Source organism: Lathamus discolor, chromosome 6, assembly GCF_037157495.1.
Source record: "Lathamus discolor isolate bLatDis1 chromosome 6, bLatDis1.hap1, whole genome shotgun sequence".
Taxonomy (NCBI): Eukaryota; Metazoa; Chordata; class Aves; order Psittaciformes; family Psittacidae; genus Lathamus; species Lathamus discolor.
Genome location: NC_088889.1, coordinates 21,074,896 through 21,097,968, shown reverse-complemented (window position 1 = coordinate 21,097,968; position 23,073 = coordinate 21,074,896). Strand labels below are relative to the sequence as shown.

At 40.8% G+C, this 23,073-nt stretch overlaps 1 protein-coding gene across 1 annotated transcript in view; it reads right to left on the bottom strand.

Annotated features, from left to right (window-relative positions):
* Positions 1 to 1,104: 1,104 nt before the first annotated feature.
* MTHFD1 (methylenetetrahydrofolate dehydrogenase, cyclohydrolase and formyltetrahydrofolate synthetase 1) overlaps positions 1,105 to 23,073 on the bottom strand; it is a 39,107-nt gene continuing 17,138 nt past the window's right edge. The window contains exons 11-28 of the mRNA XM_065683160.1: positions 22,574 to 22,747; positions 22,311 to 22,447; positions 22,000 to 22,046; positions 19,808 to 19,915; positions 19,632 to 19,706; positions 17,802 to 17,904; positions 16,565 to 16,641; positions 15,500 to 15,640; positions 12,587 to 12,655; positions 11,944 to 12,055; positions 11,652 to 11,791; positions 11,188 to 11,229; positions 10,074 to 10,174; positions 8,940 to 9,117; positions 7,759 to 7,866; positions 6,362 to 6,514; positions 2,221 to 2,329; positions 1,105 to 2,047 (exon numbers count right to left, since the gene is read on the bottom strand). Coding sequence (XP_065539232.1) covers positions 2,240 to 2,329; positions 6,362 to 6,514; positions 7,759 to 7,866; positions 8,940 to 9,117; positions 10,074 to 10,174; positions 11,188 to 11,229; positions 11,652 to 11,791; positions 11,944 to 12,055; positions 12,587 to 12,655; positions 15,500 to 15,640; positions 16,565 to 16,641; positions 17,802 to 17,904; positions 19,632 to 19,706; positions 19,808 to 19,915; positions 22,000 to 22,046; positions 22,311 to 22,447; positions 22,574 to 22,747 — 1,855 coding nt within the window. The 3' untranslated portion in view covers positions 1,105 to 2,047; positions 2,221 to 2,239. The remainder of the gene's footprint in view (positions 2,048 to 2,220; positions 2,330 to 6,361; positions 6,515 to 7,758; positions 7,867 to 8,939; positions 9,118 to 10,073; positions 10,175 to 11,187; positions 11,230 to 11,651; positions 11,792 to 11,943; positions 12,056 to 12,586; positions 12,656 to 15,499; positions 15,641 to 16,564; positions 16,642 to 17,801; positions 17,905 to 19,631; positions 19,707 to 19,807; positions 19,916 to 21,999; positions 22,047 to 22,310; positions 22,448 to 22,573; positions 22,748 to 23,073) is intronic.

Genomic DNA, 23,073 nt, shown 5'->3' with positions numbered 1-23,073 from the left:
GGGTTGCCCCAACCAAGCACACTGGAGAGCTCACATCTCAACACATTCAAAGTGAGGGTTAGCAAAGCATTCCCCACTAACTGCCAGGGATGCTTGGGGTATTTCTTTGCCCCTCTGCTTTGTTGCCACCAGTTCTGCCGTGCACAGGAAGACCTTCAACAGTTTCGTGCCTGAGCCATTGTTCAGCCTCCCTTCAGGAGCTGGACTAGCAACCTCTTGAACCATCTCTCTCAAGCACATGTCTATGAGCTCATGCTAAACTAAAAGGAGGCTAATCTTAGCATAAATTTGCACTTATCCCATCTTTCGTAAGCATAAAATGAAGGTGGAACACAGAGCACTTGCAGGAAAGCAGTGTAGCAGGGAAAATTAAATGTAGGAGCTGACAGTGGACTTGGCAGCAGCTCTGGCAGCCTGCTTCAGGGGAAGGCTTGGCTGAGGTGCCACAGGTGAAGAGGTACTTTCAGCCAGGCACAGAGGCTGCAGCAGCAACTTCTGACCCCCTCAAGTGGCCTGCTTGCCCTCTGGCAACCCTGGCTGCCAATAAAGCCTCAACTGAATATCATAAAAGAGGAAATTTTAGGAGGCCATGAATGCATCTTAAATGGTCTGATGACAATTCAAGCTGTTCTCTCTGCTTCTGTGACAATCAGGTAATTTTTAAACAATAATCTTCTCCTCCTGAGTAACTCTAGAGCTATAGCTTTCTCTCTGTATATATACACAGTATTTGTCTACTACAGATGTGCCTTTACACTGGTGCATACCTACACCCTGATTATTCCAGTTTTCACCAAAATCAGCGTATTTTTAGATTCAGTTCTGATGTAAACAGATCGGCCTTGCAAGTCTTAATTCAGATCTTTTGCTGTCAACTGCAAGTATCTCAAATTCAGAGTAATTCACGTAGTTTATTTCCTATAGATGACACACATCATCTAGGAAACAGGATTAAATGCACATACACGGTGGTGCATTGCAGGCAACTTATTGCTGCAATGATCACTCTTACTTGTCAATACAGGGATTGCTGCTGTGTAGTTGATCACAGAATTAAGTTCTACTTTGGTAATCTCGGTGAGTACATTAACACCTCAAATGCACTTATAAAGTATTTACCAGTTTATTTGTATTAGCTAAAAAATTGGCAGCAATTGTATTTTTATGTTACAGAATGATTCTTGGCCTGCTGACAAAACCTACAAGTTACTTGGTTGCTACTCATGTTGTCTCTGTTCACCAAACAGGTAGCTCAGGAAACAAGGCACATAAAAAGTGTAACTGTATTGATTGTTGAGCATAAAATGGGTTAAAAGATGGGTGTGGTAGAAGCACACCACAGTTAATGGGCCAGAGGTCCAGTCCCAACTGATCTGACATCCCAAGGTTCGTTTTCTTTCACAGTGGAATATGGTTGTCACAGCTGGGCTTTCTAAAAGGGAAATTTGATGTGGCTCAGATGATCTGCAGGAATAATTCAGAGCAGAAGCCAGGGTAAGCACTTCTGGAGAGAGGCAAGAAGGAAAGGGGATTCCTCCTTGCTCCCTCTTTTAAATGGCACTGGTTCAATTTCATAGTGCAGCAGTTTCTCCCATAGTGGAGAAGTAGAATACAGAATTTAGCATGGTAAATAGGAATATGCAGTGTACAGGTCTTTCAAAGATAGCATATGCTACAAACCCCCTATGGCTGAGACAGTTAGGACCCAAGACTGTTCCGAACAGCTCCAGCTTTAGGATTTTTAATTATTAAAATCAGGTACTTGAATCAGAGGTCACTAAACCTAAGCTTCTGTATTCTGCTTCAGCTATAATTAGGAAGCAGGTTTGTAGAGGAAGTATGCTTTATATGCTCAGTGTTAACTAGCTTGGAACACAGAAGTATAAAAACTATTATAGATTAAGAGTAAGTGGTTGATGCTTTAGCACTCCTCCTTCCAGTCACTTCTTGCACTGTATTCTCAGTAATATCTTGTTTTGACTCAAAAAAAAAAAAAAAGATCAGGGCATAGTTCCGTTACATGACTCATCAGGTGTTCTTCTGGGAGCTGGAAAGAAAGATAGATTTAATTACTATTATATAGTACTGCAGGCAGCTTTCAGGCTGAATTATAATCAAATGTCATTTGGAAACATATGGCATAATGAGACCGGCTTAACTCCATTATCTCAAGATGAGAAATAAAGCCCAAATATTGAAAACCTTCAAGAAGTCACCTACCTTCAGTTAATAATTCCTTTCAAAAGAGACCATTTACTGCTCCTGACACTGGGTCTAAGTCTATATCATAGAAACAGGGTCTTGTAGGAAGTCCAGGCATAGTGCTCATCTGTACAACAAAAGATAAAATGTTAAAATGGAAGCAGCACAGTTTCATGCAGAAGATACAATACTAAAGACTATGATGGCAGCTCCTTGCATACATACAGCTCGTTGGATGATGGTCATGTACGATTTTGAATCGTACTGTGAGAGTCGGGAACTTCTGGCTCAGTACACAGATCTGGAGGTTTGGGTTTTTATGAGGAGGGTTTAGTTTGGCTTCTGCCACTGCCAGTGACCAATCCCAAGATTTGGCAAAGTACTCAGACATCTAGCTGACCAGTTAACTGTTAGAGGAGCATTCATGGACTACTGTGGTGAGCCAGTAATTACCTGTGGCAGTTTCCTGGTTATTAAAATGAGGCTACATATTTTAATACAACTTTGCTGACTGTGAAGTGTCTCAGCTGATTATAATTCTTTAAGGGTCTAGAACTAGAAGTGTTAAATAATTAGGAATAATTATTATTGTAAAGAAAGTTTAAATAGTTTGTGGTTTTCAACTGGGATAAAGCTTAAACAGAGACGAAAAGGTCAGTTCTGACCGGAACATTTCTGAGGCATTCGAGTCAGAAGGGCTGTGCAGTGGCAGAACTGAAGCTGGCAGAACAGCTGTCAGCACTACGCCTGCCTCAGGCCGGTCTCCTCCAGTTGTCCCATTACCTGGTACCCAGTTTTCAAAGCCACAGAATGCAAGACCGGAAGGGACTACACTTGGTCTGATTTACTAATACAGCTGACAGGATTTTCCCTTCCCTAACTCAGCATTTAGTCCAGCAGCACATGTAGGCTAAACACAGATGCTCTACGAAGGTGGGCAATTTGTGACCTTGCTTGCTAGTTTGTGTCAGTGGTCATTAACTGCTTTAATAAAAAATTCAAGGTCCCATTTTCTATCTGCATCCTCAGTTTCACAATCAGTATTGTTATGCCTAACTCTAAAGATCTTTTTGCCAACCTGGTGTTTTCTCCCTGAGCAAGTATTTTGCACACTTATCAAATTACCTCCCAATCTTCCTGATAATAACCTAAGCAGCAAGGAGGCACAGCTGTATTGCTTAAGCATTTTCTGCAGTACTCAAGACCATCAGGTGAGCTTTTGGAGTCCCATCCATTTTCCTAAGCCATTTACAAGTGCAAACATTAGTCCCATATGGGCTATACTATTGCAGGTCTTGCATGGTTTATGCGGAAGCAAAAATCACTTCAAGAACACTCTTCATAATGAATTCTAGAACTGCATTAGCTTTTTGTCAGAGCTGCTGCTTTCTCTGACAGAGAATTGGGGAGCTACAGAGAAGACCCCCATTCCTTGTATTTATGTTTAGTTGTACGATATTTTGCTCTCAAGAGCCAAGATACTAAGGAATTTAAAGTGCCTGGAGAGGTTTTCCTGTTCTCACCACAGTCACCATGGTCTTGCAGAGCAAGAAACTGCCAATTTATTTACTTAACACTGAAGAATCAGAGCTTTGCAGATCTCCACTTACAGATTCAGAGGGCCTCAGCAAGAACTGAGACAGTGACATTCAATAGAGAATGAGTTGCCATATTGCTGAAGTTGGGCCTGACTTTACCCTTTCTTGCACTGGCTATTCTGAAAGGAATAGTCAGTTTTCCTCCTTTCCTTTCCTATCCATAGGGCAGCCATAGTAGCTACCCTGCTACTTAAAAGCAGTCTGCTTAAACCCTGAATTCTCATGCTGTACAGGATAATTTCCATCCAAGCTACTAATTTTCTGTACAAGTGCCTACAATGCTTAATCCACTCAGTTATTTTCAAAGCTGAAGAAATGAACTTTTCCTCCATTATTCTCCCCCCTTTCAATACACCATGTGCTGTAAAAGAACACAGGGCAATTCACTCTATTTACTTACCTGAAAAAATTAGACCACGTGGATATAATCAACCCCCTTGCAAGAATTCAAATAAACCCAATGCCAGCTAAGCTCCTATTATTTATTGCACTCATGAAACTCCAAAAAAAAAAAGCCATTTAGAAACTAAAAAAAATAAGAGCTGAATAAATAATTTGCTTTCAATTCATCAGCAGCATCAGAAAAGAAACCCAAACTCTTTGAGTCCAATGATTTATTTCACTTTCACTTTAAGACTAGATAATATTTTAAATTACATTTCCTTTTAAACCTCAAAGTATTTCATTAAACTACAACAGCTTCATCTTTGAGCCAGAAAGGGAAAAAACCAAAACTCAGCAGCTGAGAGAAAAAAAAAAAGTGATATACCTTTGCGTTTATCTTCAGATAACAAGAATATGCATTCACCAGTGATTAATTTAACCTCAAATTCCTCATAAAAGATTCTGCACTGAGCTACACATTTGCTGCATTTTCAGCTCAGAGTTCAGTGGGTGCTGCCAGAAATTTATTCTGAGGCTGAAACACCTCCTGCTGAATGGGTTTAAAATAGTGGTCTGATTCAAAATGCCCTGATTTTTTTCTCAAAAGGAAATCCCTTCCCTGGCTTTACAAACACCACAGAAAAATTATCTTCATGTCCCTAACTGGAAGACTCACTGTTAATTCTGGCAGAATTAACACCATGATTTCCTACATATGCAAGAAAACATTAGGAATCTAGGAAGGGAGCAGAAAGGAGAGTCCAACGTCATAAGAACTGAAGACATCAGAAACTAAAGTGTTAGTTTTAATGTGAGGTAACGTCTTACTCTTGTGCAGCTCATTAATGCTGTGAGCCTTTCCTTTCTCCAGTGATCATTAAAAAAAAAAAATTCATAATCTGGATTAAATCTTCGCTTGCAAAAAAACCCACCACAAAACAGAAAGCCATTAATAATAAGCATGCTCTTCCCTTTTATCCCAAAACACACATTACTCTTTAGAAGGACAGATGAGCCAAAGTTTAATCAGGATGTGGTTATTTTATCTATGTTGGATAATCTGGAAACCCTTACCTAGCTCTTACTTTGTCTTTTTTTTTTAGAATTAAAAAGATATCCAATATTTGGCTCTAGCATTTGAATGAAAAAGGGGTCCAACTCTGAAATCAGCAAATCCCATAATCAGAGCCATGCACCCTTAACGCTTTTGAAAACTTATCAAAACAAACATGCTACCATGAAGACTTCAGAAAAAAGTTGAGGCCCCAAAATAAGGAAAAGACAAAGCTGCTTGCTCCAACTGTTCCATCCCCTAAAATAATCAAACAACACTCAACATTTACCCAGAGGAGATTCCCCAGATAAGATTTCCAGTGGATCCTTTCATCCTGAAATTCCTTCTTTGGATGCAAACCTAAACATTAGTTCATTTTGCAGGTAGCTTCTCTTTCTGCCTGTCAATTAATATCAAAGCTGTGCCAGGATCCTGTTTCCATTGTGGCTACTCTCCTCTCAGCTGACACTGTGCCAATCACATCAAAGAACAGAAACGAAAAACTCAAGGGCACAGTGAAATGAATTGCTGGAACTGATGCAGGCTGAATAGCAAACAGATGGTTGGCAAAACCATGAGAACCAAATGGGATGGGAGACTGATAAATGATTAATAGTACAGGTCAGCTCCACTTTGGAGGTGTCACGTCAGAAGTTGTTTGCTTTGTAAGCTTTGGAGTTGCTGTCTCGTTCTACCCTGATCTGCAAGTATACACAGACTTCACCTGCAATACTGCAAAGTGCTTTCTTCAGGAATGCAAAGTCACAACAGCAAGTAGCTGGGCCAAGGGTTTCTCCCATCCCCTCTACCAGAATGTAGTTCCTAGATTTCATTAGCTACAGAGCTCACTCCTTCTGCAAAATCCAGGAAGACAGAGATATGGGACCCAAAGAGTATCCTGGGGGCTTGCTAAGTATTCAGATAGTCAAGACAGTCTATTTTAGCTTCCCTCTTCCCCTGAAAAAAGCCTGTTCAGGGTATCTAATACACTGGACTGTTGAAACACCAATTGCAACTGACAAGGATTCTCCTAATCTAAGATACATAAAAGTAGCTGCTTATTGGCATGCACACAATTTTTTTTTCCTCGCCCCACAGTTGAGGGCTTCATGCAATCACATACCGTTCCTACGAGTGGATACAGGAACCCAGCACCAACACTGGCCCGAATGTCTCGGATTGGCAGAATAAAACCTGTAGGTGCTCCTTTTTGTTCAGGGTCATGAGACAATGATAAGTGAGTTTTAGCCATGCAGATTGGCAGGTTTCCAAATCCCTGGGAAAGGCAATGAAAAGAAAGAGAAAGTGGAGAGAAATAAGTGAATACCTGGTTTAAGTGTTCCTGTACACAAATGTAATTGCTCTGTTATGCCATTCTCTGCAGCCATCCAACATTTTACCAGCACATTTTACTCCCCACCAACTGCTTCATCCGCAGCTTGTCAGATCCATTGACCCTTCTGCATCCTCATTTCTTCTCCCTCAAACTCTGCCCCTGCCCTCCATTAAGTATTAAAGAAAGAATCACCATGCCCCCCTGTACATCCAACTCAGCAAAAAACTTCTGATATGGAGGTGTTAGATATACAACTTTGATAGCCAACTTACTTACTCTCCTCCAGAATCTTAATTTAAACAGCTTGGAATTAAAGTTCATGTTCAGATGAAGTCAGTTAATTAGAAATGTTTGATCAATATAATTGAAGTTTATAAGGAAACGGCAGTTACAGGCCTATGGCATTTTGACAGACTTTTAAAGGGATACACAAACATGAAAGAGAAAAACCATGTATGCCAGTGGTAAACGAACTGCAAAAGCAAAATTATTCAAGCACACTGTAAACAAAGAATGGCTAGTTCTCACATTGGTCTTCTCTTCAAAGCCCTTTTATAGACCTTCGTTAATGCAGAAGCAGATGAATTCACAAGAATGGCATGGTAGAGAGGAGTAAAAGCAACACAACAACGAAAAAGCACTGAATTCAACAACTAGCTGCCAGGTTCAAAACTTATAAAAGTAGACTTTTTTCCACAAATAGTATTGTATCAACCTCTGGAACATTTTCCCCAACAAAACTGTGACTACCAAAAATCCACATGGGTTTAACAATTAATTAGACAATTCAGTGGAACAAGAAGGGAAAAAAAATTAAAACAACCCCAGAGACTATTTAGCATCAGTTTGACTACTTGTAATTCCCCAATTCCCAAATTGCTGAAGTAGAGGAGAATACAGTAGAGAAAGATCACTGAATCTTCCTGCCCTCCTCTCCCAACACACTATCACAAATGTGCTACTGGGCCAGATGAGTTCTGTCTTCTCCACCAGAAACCAGGGCCAGTTTTTCCCTCCACATACCACCTTCCTCATTCTCCTCTGCCATGGCAGCACATAGTGAATCCTGGGCAAAGAGATTATTCGAGCAATGATTTCCTTCACACACAGTTTGAGCACCACTGTTCAATAAGAGCATTTTAAATGAAAAGCACCACTGATATCACGTGATGCAGAAAACTCACTTGCTTAGTGTACAAGGCAACTTTCTCCTCTGCTTCTGGAAGTAGCTCAATGTCCCTTGCCCCGTAGATCTCCTGTGCAATAATCCTGATCTTATCTATAACAGGGAGCTAGGGGAAACAAAAAAAAGACAGGCAAGTTTGTGGAGCCAAACTACAAAGAGCTGTAACATAACAGCAGCTTCATATTATTGTGCAGTGCTCATCTGCAGATGGGAATAGCTCTTCTATTTGCTGTAGACCAAAGCCATACAATTTGAGGGTTTTCAACAGACACTTCATTTATCTTGTTGCACTCGTTTCTCTTGGTAAGAGGGCAAAACTAGTTTATTACAGTTAGGAAAAAAAAAAGATACACAACAGTATCTCTTATGTGCTGTGCTTATGTGTTAACTACTGCCACCACAAAAGAGGCATCTTTATTTTCCTCCCAAGTCTAAGCCAAAAAGCAGATGAAAATAATTTGAAGGAATATATAGCAATGGTTAAATAAAAGCAAGAGTAAAACAGGCTAAAGAAAAATTGAAAGCATCTGGAGAAGCTAAAATAGATATAATGACATAGCTGTATACCTCATTAGGTTCTTGAATAGGTGCTTGCTATTCAAGAATTCAGGCTATAACCTAGGAACTAACAGTGACTTCATTACCTCCATGTCATCTGTCACATTTGCTTAATATCTTAATAAACAAATTCATTAAAGAAACCACCCCCACACACTCTTCCACCTTGACCTGTAGTGTGACTCTGTAAGCCTTACTTGCAGAGAAAGGAAAAAAAGTTAAAACTGGAAAACATAGGCTGGTATAGAGACTTCTATCCTCAGCAACAAGCACGCCTAGATGCTCTGCAGTAAGGTAACAGGTTTGGTCAGGCTTGCTCCAGTCCATGCTCTGACAGGAATGCACATCTCAGGTTCAAGAACTAAACATCTTCCTTAACCTGAAACAGGGCTGCCACAGTAGAAACCTGTGTGTCATCTCCAGCAGAGTAAACAATATTTCATTGGGCGGTCAAAACAACATGAACTGAGTAACTAGGTCTTTGAGATCAGTGGAATAAATGTTATGCTCTAAAACCAAATTTCTTCTCAGTTTCTCAGAGCAGCCTTTCAGACAGTCCTTAGCAACTTAAGCTAGTGAAACCACCTTACAAAGTACTTCTGTAATATTGCCAGTTCGTACCTTCACATCATAGAGGAACCTGAAGTTGCTGGGTGTCTGCGATGCTCTCTGAACAGCTTCTGCCAGTGCAACTGCTCCCTTACCTCCCTCTGCCCAATGAGTGCACACCACAGCATCAAATGCTCCTGCTTCCTTTGCCTGTTGCACCACAAGGGCCATTTCAGCCTTTGTATCTGTTCTGTAAGGAGAAATGTTTGCACATTTGTATCAGAATGCACACACAGTAAATTAACTGTTCAATCTAATCATTTTCACTCTTGACAAGACCCCAAAGCTGTCCAAAGAAATCACACCATCCAGCCAGTGGGAAGCTGCTGAAGGACTGTCCACCACAGCCTTTACCTTGGTGAAGACAACTATACCACAGAGTAACTGACTGTAACAGAACCCTGGAAGTACATGCCAGAAACCCATGACTCCTGATGGAGAAGTGTTCCAGACCTTCTACATTTCTCTCCTGTATCAGCAACGTAGCTTCTGTTTTCACAGGTGAACTCAGGAAGGCATTAGTATTGCTGATTTAGAGACACCAACCTTAAGAAGTTTAACTATGAAAAGTGCAAGGTCCTACACCTGGGTCGGAGCAATCCCAGGCACAGCTACAGGCTGGGCAGAGAAGAGATTCAGAGCAGCCCTGCAGAGAAGGACTTAGGGGTGTTGGCTGATGAGAAAATGAACATGGGCCGGCAGTGTGCGCTTGCAGCCCAGAAAGCCAACCGTATCCTGGGATGCCTCAAAAGGAGCGTGACCAGCAGGTCGAAGGAGGTGATCCTGCCCCTCTGCTCTGCTCTTGTGAGGCCTCACTTGGAGTATTGTGTGCAGTTCTGGTGTCCTCAACACAAAAAGGACATGGAACTGTCCACATCGTCACAGGCACCTTTTGTACACAGTAATATGGCCAGTTGGGGCGTAAGTAGCGGCAGATACTAGCCATAAAATCCTAAGCTAATTTTAACTAATGGATGCATTTGAAATGACTAAGCAGAACTTCCCTATTTATTCAGCATCTTCCAACAATGTAAAATGCTGCAAACAATATATCAAAAGTACTGAAAACAAGAGATTGCTAAATATAGCAGATAAAACGTCAACATTTTACACCAATGAACCACTTCCACATTTCAGCTCACTTACTTGAAAGCATTGACAGCCACTACTACTGGCACACCAAACATCCGTGCATTTTGGATTTGCTTGTTTAGGTTACTACACCCTTTTGCCAACAGCTGAAGATTCTGTAGAGAAGACAGCAAGCAAAAAGCATGTTTTATCAGGGGCACTGAAACTTTTGTCTCAAATCCACTACGTACACAGCTAATGATAGAAATGTCAAAATGAGAATGACACTAGAAAGGCCAACCCCCAGGGGCTTTCTGAACTGTCCAGTGAAACAAGGGGGACAGAAAATCTCCGAATCACCAGACCAACGCATGCTCTTGGATGGAAGATCGGAAAAGAAATGACTACTTTTAATGTCAGTGGTTTCAGCTGCCAAGCCAAGGTAAGAGAAATCCCTTATTTTTTTTGTTATTCTTAGTAAGTTAATACCCGTGCTCATTAACTCCCCACAGTAAAGCCTCATTTTCCTCTTTGACACATTCCTCTTTATGTATTAAATACCATTAGCAGTGAATTTCATGACACTTGTTTGAAGTCTGTGGCGACAGCTTTTGGCTTACATATATTTACATTTTGCAGCATCAGTGACTACTCATGGAAATGCAGACATTTCATCCCTTCCTATGCAACAAATAATCCATACAGAAGCTCCATAAGCAAAAAAGCTACAGCTTTGTAAAGAGAGCCAGACCAGTTATCCAAATTTACACAACCATTCAAAGAACAGGGATAGAAACCGAGACTTTAACTTACTTTTCTCTCTGGTACTGCTAAGAGAGTAATTATAAAGGCACTCTGAATATTTTCAGAGAGAGTATTTCAGCCAAGCAATTACTCCATACTGAGAGGATCAGGGGACACAGAGTAGATATTACTATGAAAAATTGAGTGCAGAGACAATTGCATGAGCTCAGGAGAAATGAAAAGGCTAAGTCAAGTATAAGAAATGCTTGAAAGAGCAGAGCCAAAGTAACATTATTGAAAAAAGAAGAACATTACAGCTCATATGAGGAAGCATTTCCCTGGCAGCCTAAAAAGTGACACACTAGCTATCCAGGCGTGCACTGCATGACAACATTGTGGTGTGACCACAGTTAGATGGTCAACTGTCACAACAGCTAAAGGTTACCTCTTCCATGTATTCCTTTGGTAAAGGTACCCCAGCAGTGACCTGGAAAAAAAGATGGAAATCCGTAATATTTTTATCCATAACAGCAATTCATGTTTGATTCTTATTAAACTGCATCAAAATACAACATTCTACTCCAGGCTGATTCCTTTCATAAGACAAAATACTGAAAAAACGAAAGGAGAGAAAGACTGCAAGATGCACTCACAACTTAAGACTGACTGAGGTAGTATCACAAGCGCCCCAACATACAAGCACTTCACTAGGATAATGAAACAAGCAGGTAGGTAGCTGTAACATACTACAACGAAGCAGCTTACAAGCAACAGGGCTATAGATTCCTTTTACAGCTGCCAATCTCAAAACAATTACAAGCAGATTACACCATACCAGGCTTTAAGTGACTGGATCAGAACAACAATAACAGCCCCTCAGGCCTAAAGAAAACCTTGTCTAGTACTTACTGTAGGGCCCCCTCCATGCATTTTGAGAGCTCGGACAGTAGCAACCAACACCACCACATGAGGCCGGAGACCAGAATAGCGGCACTTAATGTTAAAGAATTTCTCCATGCCTATGTCTGCACCAAATCCTGCTTCTGTAACTAGAGTAGGAATGAAAAAAAGCCTGTGAGAGAAATCATGCTGTGATTATATCTGTCAAAGGTTTCTTCCAAGACAAAAAAAACCCATCATGATAAAAAAGGGCATATCCCTCCCTTCAAAACAAACAAAAAAACACACCCTATACACTTACCAACAAAACCATCTTTACCCACAAGCTTCAGTGCTATTTTGTCTGCCAACACTGAAGAATTCCCATGTGCAATATTGGCAAAAGGTCCAGCATGAACAAACACTGGTGTTCCCTAGAAAAGCGGGGGTGTGGGAGAGAGAAAGAGAAAATCAGAGGCTACAATTTAGCAGATCAGCAGCGTTTCAGGAACTAAGTACTACAGTATCTGAAGGTAAAGAAAAACTCTTTTAGGAGACATATCTTAAAGCCTTCTGATCAAACATTCGTTATCAGTAATTAGGACTGCAGGGCAAACAGGATTATAATAATCTGCACAAGTAGAGATATTAATCCTCTTAGGAAAAGGATAGCTAAGTCCCAGAAACTCTCTGCCATTCTCCTGCATTCACACCATCCAGATTCCCAAAACACTTCCTGGCATTAAAGACAACAGAACAGAGACATATGAAAACTTCTTGAATTGCCTTGGGGTAATCTGACCTAGAAAGAAACCAGCCTTCTCCCCTAGCCCTGAACCTTAGGTAGGAACCACAATAAATCCCCTACTCTACGCCAAGTAAGCCCACGCTGACTGTGATGAATGAACTAAATCAGTTGCTTCTTGGCTCCAAGAATTCATGTCCAGCAAATCATCTTTGCTCACCTCTAGTGTCTGCATGAGGTTTGGTTTAACAGCATCTTTCATCAAGACAGCCAGAGCACCAGTCACTCCCTAAGGGAAAAAAAAAAAAAGCAATCAGTACCAAGACAGCTCCTTTGCAATGTCAAGGCTCGGCTTTTTTCCCAGTGAGCTTTCAGGACCAGAACCAGCAGTTGCTCTAGATGAAATTAACTCTAGTCAGGACAAGGCAGAATAACGACCTTTACATTCTTGTAAGAGGATCAATGATTTCTGTTCAGGGCAGCCTCTCTGTTGTGACCTTGCTTGGCCATTACTTGCTATAGCAAGATTAGTAAACAGTAGCCATGAGAGAGTAACCCTTAGGTATGCATGTTTATGGTAGCCCATTCCGTAGTACAAAGCAATGTTGTTAGGTTTTGCAGGTAGACTGGTCTTGGACTTGTTTCCTTCTTCATGTCAGCAGCTAGGCTCAACATACTGGTCTTGAAATGTTGCAAAAAGCTGCTACATTCCAACCAAGTCTCTTGTACAGAAATAACTTTTAAAGTGAACCTCTGTGACCATGAGAAAGACCAGGCTGACATCATGAAAGGTAAACACTGGAGCCCATGCTTCCTCTGAGGTGCAGCAATATACCCTGCTGTAATTCTGTCTCCTGCTAAGTGAAACCTTGTTAATTCATCCACATTTGCCTTCCAAAGAGAAGATGAGGGTTTGGTGATCCTTGTGACTGACACAGTCCAGTGGGAACCAATCTGGCTGTTACCTAGCACTTGTAAAAGTAACTAGAATTGCTATCATGGGTACAGAGACAAATGTTCACAGCAGTTATGAAAACCTTGAACCATTTACTTCCCTTTTAATTTCAATGGGATTGCAGCACTCACAATCTTTCTTTTTTTTTTTTTTTTTTTAAAAAAAGACATTCACTGCTTTGTTTCATTAGTTTCAATCTTGCCACATGAAAGATTATTTAACATTTAATGGATAAGCTTAAACTTCAGTCATCTCCAGAATAATCAAAACTACAGAGCAAGATTTCCATGGAGACATTTTCAGGCCTGTGTCACTCAGCAGCACTTCAATACATCCCATCCAAAAACCTGCAGTCAGTTTTCAATTCCACATTTCTTCCTAGTGCGCTTCCTGGTAGCATGCTCCCAACATTGGTAATGTCACAGCAGAGGGACGCAGACATCTTATTGTGCCAGCGTGGTCTCTGCAATCAGCACGTTTCTGCCTGCAAGAGGAGCACGTAATGATGCAGTCCTAATGATGCAAACTTACGGCTGCTGTCATTGCAAACATGTAACATTAAAGAGAACCTGCTGAACAGGTCTGGCACCATTCTGCAGTTGCAATGGACAAAACTGAATATAATTAGATTTTTTTTTTTTTTTTTAAGTAGAAAAATAAGTCTTGAGATTAGTCTTCTCTCACCTGGTCCCTACATAAAACTCAGAGCAACTCGCTACCCAAGCACCACCTGCCTCCACTGCAGATGGGCAGCAGGAGAGACTCCTGTTTTCCAGAACAGGGTTTAACTCTGGTAATTAAGGATAAAGTGGCAGCATGCTAGCAGCAGGAATTAAAATATCAAAGCTGGCTACAGAACTTTGGCACGTGCCCTCTCTCATTCCCAACAATGCCTCGCATAAAGACATTTACCAACAAATGGTTCCCAGACTAGCCCTTTTCCTGCAAGGCCAGAGTCAGGCCACATTGCTAATATACTGTTTCTTAGGCTTATCCTGGGAGGAAGTAAAACAAACAAAACAACCAACCCCAAACACACAAGAAAACAAAAACCCCACAGCAAGATAGCAAGAGCCGGATAGGCCTTACTGCTGTGTCACACCCTGCTGGAAACACTGGTCAGGCTATGCACCCTGTGGGTTCTTTTATCTCACTGGAAATGTTCATTCGGAAAATGCAAAACAAACCTCATTAACACCATAACATATAAACTTGTAAGACTCTTACTTTTTGCACAGGAGACTGTGAAGTATCTACTACATAGGAAGCAGTAAGTGCCAATGTATCTCTGTTGACTACCAGTATCTGTATCTGTTGACTACTGCAACAGTGCTAAGCTTGTTCCGTCTTTAAGCCAATTAGCAGGGCATGGCTCAACCTACAAGGCTTGGTTCGCTTTCCATTCTCCAAATAGGGTTGCCATCTTCAACACATTTATTAGAAGTGTCTGGGGCACAGGATATTCCACTGAAACCATGATGAAGCACCATCTGTGAGAGTGCTTATTGACATATTCCACAAATATGCCAAGAACTCTAGTAAAGTCTTGCATGGGCAGCTGCAACTGCTGCTTAGGTCTGCTTTACATACTGGCAATAGACATCACCTGTGCTACCATATTTAGCATTTCGTACAGTGGAAATAAAAGATTTGCGTCCCTCACCAAAGGTTGCCATATGGAGACTCTGTACTTTCTGCAAAGGGTTTAGCTTTTATAGGATTCACAGCCTCCCAGAATGAGATACTTCATAATCTGTAGTAAAATTTGCATGAGGCTTTGGTCCTGCACAATGTTTTCCTTACTCCAGGGAGCCTGAGAAACAGGATGGCCAGCACGATGCATTTTGAATTTTTCCGATTCATAAATATGCTTTCTATCTAGAAGACAACCATCTATTTCCCCGTTAATTTCTATGGGGCTAACTTCAACTTGACACACAGCACATCACACAGGACCTGCCAGGTCACATGCACACACACACACACACCCCTACCTCTCTGGATAAGGTGCTAGCCACAATTAAGTAAGAAAACATTCACTAACTCCAGGGACTAAGACTTCATCTTTGACCTTCTATATGCTAAGGTCTTTTCTGTACTGAACTGTCTATGCTTTTCAGTCCAAGGATTTTCAGAGGTAAAAGGAAAAAGCATTTAACAGCTGAATGACTCTCTTACAAGGTCATCTGTTGTAACTGGTTCTCCTTTCTTGTTGGAAGCAACTACCATTCTGCCCAGTCGCTTTTTCATATCGTCCAACCCATCAGAGAGTGCTAGAACAGCCATGATTTCGCTGCTCACTGTGATATCAAACTGAGCCTGCAAGAGATCAATAAAGAACATGAACTCATCAAGATTCCCTAGCAGCAGCTATTAAATTCTTAAAACAAGGTCAATCACCACCACCATAACAAAAAAAATATAAAATTGTAAAAATAAAGCTACATTACTCTCAGACCACACTTCATTTAATTTGGACATTCAAACTGATTTTTTTTTCCTGCAAAATTAAGTAAAAACTATTTATTCCATTGCTATTACATGACTCTCTCCTGGTGCATACATTAGTGATTCATGTTAGAATGCTTAACACTAACAAATTATATTTTTGAAGACTGTACTAACTCATCTGACTATCACTAAACAGTACAATACATGACAGAAAAAAAAAAAGATTCTATAGGAAACTAAGGGTAGAATTCATCTGACATCTAACACAGACACCGCCATCAAAGCTAACACCCAAGGGACATTTCAAGTCAATAGAAGGATGCTTTTCAGAGCACAATTAATTTGAACTATTAACTTGACAGTTACTTAAGGGATGAGAGGAGTCACAGCCCATATTGCCTGTTTTCCTCTATTGATTATATAATGAATCCACACAACTAGCTCAGATACTGTAGCTAGTTTTTGCCAGATAAATCCCACCCAAAGTGCCTGTAATGGTGAATATTAGCCATTGCCAAGCATCATCTTTACAGAGTCACCCATGTACCACTTACTATGCCACAGTCATCCCAGTTTGGGAAACCAACATTCAGGAGAGATCAGGGAAGGAGAGAACTAACAATAATACCAAATACTGCACTGGCAGTAAATTTAAACGCCTGGTTGAAGGGACATTCTTTCCTTCAACAAGATGTTGGTCAAAGATGGAAATATCTGGAGTTACAGAAACTTGCTTTAGGACCACGTTTTTCAAAGTATTTTTTAAAACATGCAACAAGAGGGAATAATTACCGTTCGTGAGAAGCCTTTTTCTGTTAGAGACTGTCCAATAGTGATTTTCCTAAGGAACCTGTCATTTGTATCCAGTACTGTGAGGAATGCAGAAAGATGAGAAGTCACGTTGCAAGTCATGTTACATTTATGCCCTATGACAAACACTCAGCTAGATCACTTATGAAGGAAAGACAGCAGTTTGACATACCATCCTCTCCTACAGAATGACAAATGCTACTCAACCTGATCCTTCCCCAAGACTAAACTGCAAAATTATGATACCCAAAGTCACATGCAGACCCCGCACCACATCCAGAGGGAATCTATGTCCTTCTGCATGCACTGACAAGTCCAAAGTCTCTCTGAAACGCAGAGCTGCTAGTATTACTCCAATTGCATTTTCACCATCATTAGTCAATTTGAAACCAAGAAATTATTACAGCCAAAAAGAAACAAAATTACAGTTTTATAAATTAAGTGATAAAATGGCCAGATACTACCATTTAATAAGAATAGTTTCACACAGACCCATTAACTCAAATTACCTTGGAAACACAAACCACCAAATACTGGCTTAAATTTGCTGTTTCTTACTATATGCTTGAAAAATTTTAAGTATTTTATAAAATATTTCCCATGAGGCAGAATACTTCAGCCTCATCATGAGTTATGAAGCAAATTCTGGAGAACACATTTCACGCTATTTTAATAGGGAAGAAAAGCAGTACTTTTGGGGTCTAAATCAGAAAGAAGTTTCCGTATTTGAAATTTCTTTTGCTAAATCTGCCAGATCAGCGACTGATCTTACCTTCAAGTATCTTTAAAAACCTTTTAAAACTCTGGCCTTTATTTGCTGTCAGTCCCCAAAAGAGCAAGCGGGCAGATTAAACTGAGTTTAATCCCAAAGCAGAACCCTCTCCTTGCTCTCAGAGTTTTCTCAGTCAGATTAAAAGGCTGTTGGCTACAGTTGCCAAACTCAACTCTCTCAGTGACTGATAAATCCAGGAACACAAAACTGCACAACTTGTGAAGTCTTAATCTTTGTGAATTCTGGGTGGATTCAAAGTCTGTGTATCAGACCCTTCAGAAATGGGATCCAGATGCAGGCGTCTATCCCACCAAACACTCGAAAAGAGAGGCCAGCCCTGCCCTCTTTCCTATTTTTCCAGGAAACAGAGTTCTGGCTGCATTTGCAAACCTCTTTCTGATACACATTTTGTTTCTTGATAATCCTTTCATTTAATAGCTCTTGTACCTCTTTGCCATGTTATGGTGCCTGGGTCAATGTCCAATCTCACAAATAAATTGACTTCTTCCTTTGTCAAAGCCATAGGATCAGTCTTGTTAATGCCCAATTTCTATGGGAGGAAAGGACAAATAAAAGAAAAGGTATGACAAAAAGATCCACAGAAATTAACTTTTCACTAGAGCAATGAGACTTCAGCAGCAGCATCTGCATAATCAGAAATAAGGAGAAGCTGCCTTTTTGGTGCCCTTCTCCTAGACTCCACAACAAGGTAAGATGATCCATTAGTGTGTACCTGGAAGCAGCACTTGCTGCTGGCCAGCTAGTAAAGGGCAAGGCAGACAACAGAGTTCATTAGGGCAGGTTGTTTCCAAGCTTTGTGCAAAGCATCTACAGAAAGAGAGCTCTGCAGTTCTTACATGCCTTGTTCTAATCATTAGTCTCACATGCTTACATCCATTTCTCATTAGTTTGCCTAGGGTCACTGCACACAGCCATACGTATTTTAAGACACTGCTTTCAGCACGCTGGTTAAGCAGCACAAAGGAGGAATTAAACAATTCAGTCACAAGGCTGTCAGCATCCCAGAAAGCTGATCTTGAACATACTGAGAGGATGGGCAGTTTGCCAAGTTGCTTAATTGAAAGAAGAATTATCTCAGGAAGTCTGATACAAGCATAAGCTTAGGAATAAGAATGTTGAGTTGATTTATGAACGAGGTTTTTTAATTAACCAGACAGCTAATATGTATTTTTCTGAAGAACAGCAGGGAAGAAGAAAGTCTGTTCTCTTAGTCAAGATCATCATTTTGGGAAAAAAACAAAACAAAACCAACCAAACGCACCCTCCCCCCGCCCCCCCAAAAAAAAGATTAATATAATCCTTCTGGAGTACTGGCATTCCATTCACACCTCAACATTTAATAACCATAAGAATGGTTAGGTTAGAATTCCCCCAGCAGTCCGTCAGGAACACCAAGCAACATGACACAGCTTCTTTGCTCAGCAGTAGAAGCAAGCCACACATTCTCCAACACAGAAGACATTATAGCCAATTAATAAATCAGAGTTCCAGCTTCCTAAATAGTCCGACTACTGTTCCCGACTTCCAAATGGACAACTGATCCAGCCTGAATACTTAACAAACAGGTTTGTACTTTTAATGACTTGAGCAGGCTCCAGTCTATCCTCCTAGCCAGAAAGTCCAAGCCCACAGCAAAGCTATTCCTCTGTTAATCTTAATTTTTTTGTGGAAGTCAGGGACACATGCTAGTTCACATTCATTTCTGGGGATCAGAGGAGCTGTGGTCTGCTCAGGGTCCCTCATCTAACTGGGAATTCTTTTTTTGGGAATAGGAGGAATGGGAAAAAAATGCATGTCACCTACATTGCCCTTTCCCATTTTCTCAGTCTGGATAAGACAAGAAATTCTCTCCACTCTCCTTTTGCTGAATTTTATAAACTACCTTTTTTTTTTGTGCTGCATTATCTATATAGCTGTCACATGGGAACTATTCATCTCTAGCTTGGTCCTTTCTTAACTGCATTAAGGACACTGAACGGCACCATTAGTAAAGGGCACTAGTCCCTTTGCCTCTTCCCACTGTGTTACTCATCAGCATATGACAGAGTTACACTAAGGATTCTTCCCCTTCAGGCTGCATCTCAGTTTTCTGTGCTGTAGAAAGGGCTATTACACTTCTGCACACTTTATGTAAAAAATAAAATGCCAGCAGAATGACCTAGAAGACAACACAAGGCTTCTGTAACCTTGTTCTGCCTACATAAAGGCTAAGTAAAAGGAACAGAGGTAGAAACCAATGTAAAACGGTGAAATTACCTGTAGTCTTCGGATCTGAATGTCTGAGAACTTCCTAACACCATTGTCAGAAGGCACCAAACGGTTGTAGAGAGCCTTACATAATGAAACAGATAGTTAATTAGCAACACCAGTACAGCCAAAACATCTAGGCCAAAGTGGGTTGGGCTCAAACACCTCTTAAGTAAAGATCATACCTGGTCAGTCTGAGTGAGCTCATGGAATATACGTGCATCAACAGCAGCAGCAACCAGGTTGTTGGCTGCAGTGATAGCATGGATGTCACCAGTGAGATGAAGGTTAAACTAGAGGAGATAAAACATATCAGTTACCTCATCCTGCTGCAATTTTCATTTATTTCAGTTCACCACAGACAGATGGAAAGAGAAGTATTAACAGCAATGTTAAAGTGGGTGAGGATGGAGGGGGAGAGATTGCTCAGTGCAGTATATGGAAGAGAGGAAAGAATTCCTCTAAAACAGAAAATTCCTCCCCCACATTTATGTCATTTACAAACTTCCAGAACAAAGCTTCCAAATAAAAAGGTCTGAGGTTTGTTTGTTTGTTTGTTTGTTTTCCATGAGAATAGTTCTCACATGCTCCTTGACACCTGAGAAGACCGTGGTATGGCACATCTGCATTGCTCTTCCTTCACCTTCCTTCTGACCCACTCTTTTTTTTTGCACAAACAGGTTTCACACATACATTAACTGAAGCTGCTGCTGCTCCCACAAAGATATCTGAGCTAAATTGAAACTAGCAACCTTGTGTAGTGCTAGCAGTAGAGCTGTGGTTGCACAGAGCTCTGCATAAGCTAACCACTCAAACACACGGTATCACAGGCAGAACTTGTAGACCACGTACTACACCGTGACACTGCTAATAGTTGTCTTCGTTCTATCTCATCAAAAGATAGTTTGAGTGGGTTTGCCAGCATGAGTTATCTAGCTGCACTGCAGCTATAATGACAAAAGGCTTGGGATATATAGCTCTGTGACAAACTTGCATTATGGCGGGGAGTAAAAGGTGTGATTAAAACAATACTCTGTAGCTGAGCAGCAAAGGAAGAAGACGAAACAGGGACATCAGAAAAGGTGATACGACAAAAGACCATACAATAGCATTTTATGGCAGCCTTGCTACTGTCGTCTTAAAAACCAGATAGCTAAAAGCAGAACATAACTAGTCACACACAGTAACTAAAAACCCTAATTAGTAAATGCTGATTGTCATCTCATTCTACATACATGCAACAAGAAGCAATTACTACTACCTTGGTTCTGCAGTATGACCTCAAAAGTGTTTCATTCGCTACCATTTTCCTAGGATGTAAGCTGCATGCAGAAATATCCAGTGATGGATCAAGGTCATTAGTGTAAGTAGTGACTCCAGATACTTCAATTTTACGAGACATGCATCAACTAAAACACCCCCACAAAACTGTGTATTTATACCACGTGGGTCATACTTTAAGAAAGTCCTTTCAGCCAGTTTCATTCCAAGAGTGGAGCTGTTTCCCACTGCTGCACACAGTGAAGTATTTTGACTCATCTTATTAACACTCCCAAAGAGGAGGAGATTATTTTTCCTGTCACATCTATCCTTCACACATGTTCTTGGCACCTGACTAAATCAATATTCTACCTCCTTAACATTTTTATCTTTTATGGACTTGCTGCATCAATTGGAACAAACAGCCCTTTTGATCATTTCTGCTTTTCTTCCTAAAATTGCCCTGTGTCAATCTATAGTGCACAAGACAAAGGTAGAATTCTACAGGCAATTACTTTGAGAATTGAGAGAAGCACGAGAGCACGTGCTACACGTGCCTTTCAATTCCCTGCCCCCAGAAACAGGATTTTACTTGCTGCCAAGCCACATCAGAAATATTCTGCAGTGCCAGTCCCCCACAGGCTGAGGTCTTGGCATTACTGATTCCCAACCTCCCTTTTTCCATTTCATGTTAGTAATCTAAACCAGAAGTACACCAAAATAGCTCACAGAAAGAGTCTGTGACCACTGCTGCTGACAGAACTACTTAATATGCTTAAAAAATGTATTACATCATTATCACCTTCATTTCAGTGCTGGGAAAAAGAGGCGCAGGATGTGCTTTTCTCAAGGGTATACAGCAATTCAAGGTAGAGAAGGGGAGGGAACAGAGAACTAGGAATTCCTAGTTCTGGGAAGTTCCCTGACCATGCAAGCACCCTTCTGAAACAGCTAAAGACATTTAAAAGAAAACCAAACATAAAACTGCTGAAATAAAGCATTCTTCAGAGTGCTACACTGGGCCATAAACAACAAAGATTTTGCAAGTTATCCAACAGCAGTATCTCTTCAAGGTCTGTGAGCTCTATGTGCAATGAGACTTTGTATAAAAAATTACCTCTTCCATGGGGATAACTTGACAATAGCCGCCACCTGCAGCTCCACCTAGAGAGAGACAATAGTCAAATCACAAATAAAGGTCTCTCTAGCCCAGAGTGGTATTACATGTGTTTGCTTAATGGCTTTAAGAAGGCAGCTACTGTTGAGCAGCTTAGTTTATATCCCAGCATAGAACTTGAAGACAACGCTGATGGTTTTATTTTCTTAAAAGGAGATGCAATTGTAACTGGGAATTAAGCAGCAGAATGAAATCTCCAAATTCCATTTTCCCCCTGTTAGTTGAACTGCAAGCAACAGAACAGTTGATACCTTTTATACCAAAGGTTGGTCCCTGAGAAGGCTGACGAACACAAGCAAAGACATTCTGGTGAAGGTGTGCTCCTAAGGCTTGAACAAGACCGACAGTGGTGGTGCTTTTCCCCTCTCCCAGGGGTGTAGGAGTTATCCTGCAGTGAAAAACCAGAACAGACACAACTAAACCCTTGTAGTGGATGAGACACAAAACACGTAGAGGGCTAAAATTTCTTTTCACCGTGACATCATGTAATAATCTCAGTTAAAGAAATACCTACCCAGTAACAACAATGTATTTGCCATCTGGCTGGTTCTTCAACCGTTTCAGAGCTGACAGATGAACCTTGGCTTTAGTTTGGCCGTAGAGTTCCACCTCATCAGGGAGCAGGCCAACTTCTCTTGCAACTTGATCAATGGGCTTGGGTATGTAAGACTGCGATATTTCAATATCACTTAAAGAAAGAAAGGTAAATCTGTAAGTCAAAGAATTCTCACAAATTCCCTGCTTCTGGACAGCGTAAAGTACAAACATCTCGTCTGCATTTTAAAAGGGAAGCTTTAACTCCCCCTGGTTAAATGAAACAATCCCACTGATACTGCCTACATCAGAATAGACAAAAAACAAAATACCAACGTAAACAACAAAGCCACCCCTCAATCCTCCCCCCACCAAGAATACCTTTTTTGTAGGCAGTATCCTATGCTCCCTTTGGTATTTGTATACTTCAGCTGATCTTTGGGGACTTGACACCAACAACTGCTACTTCCAGAAGCTAGG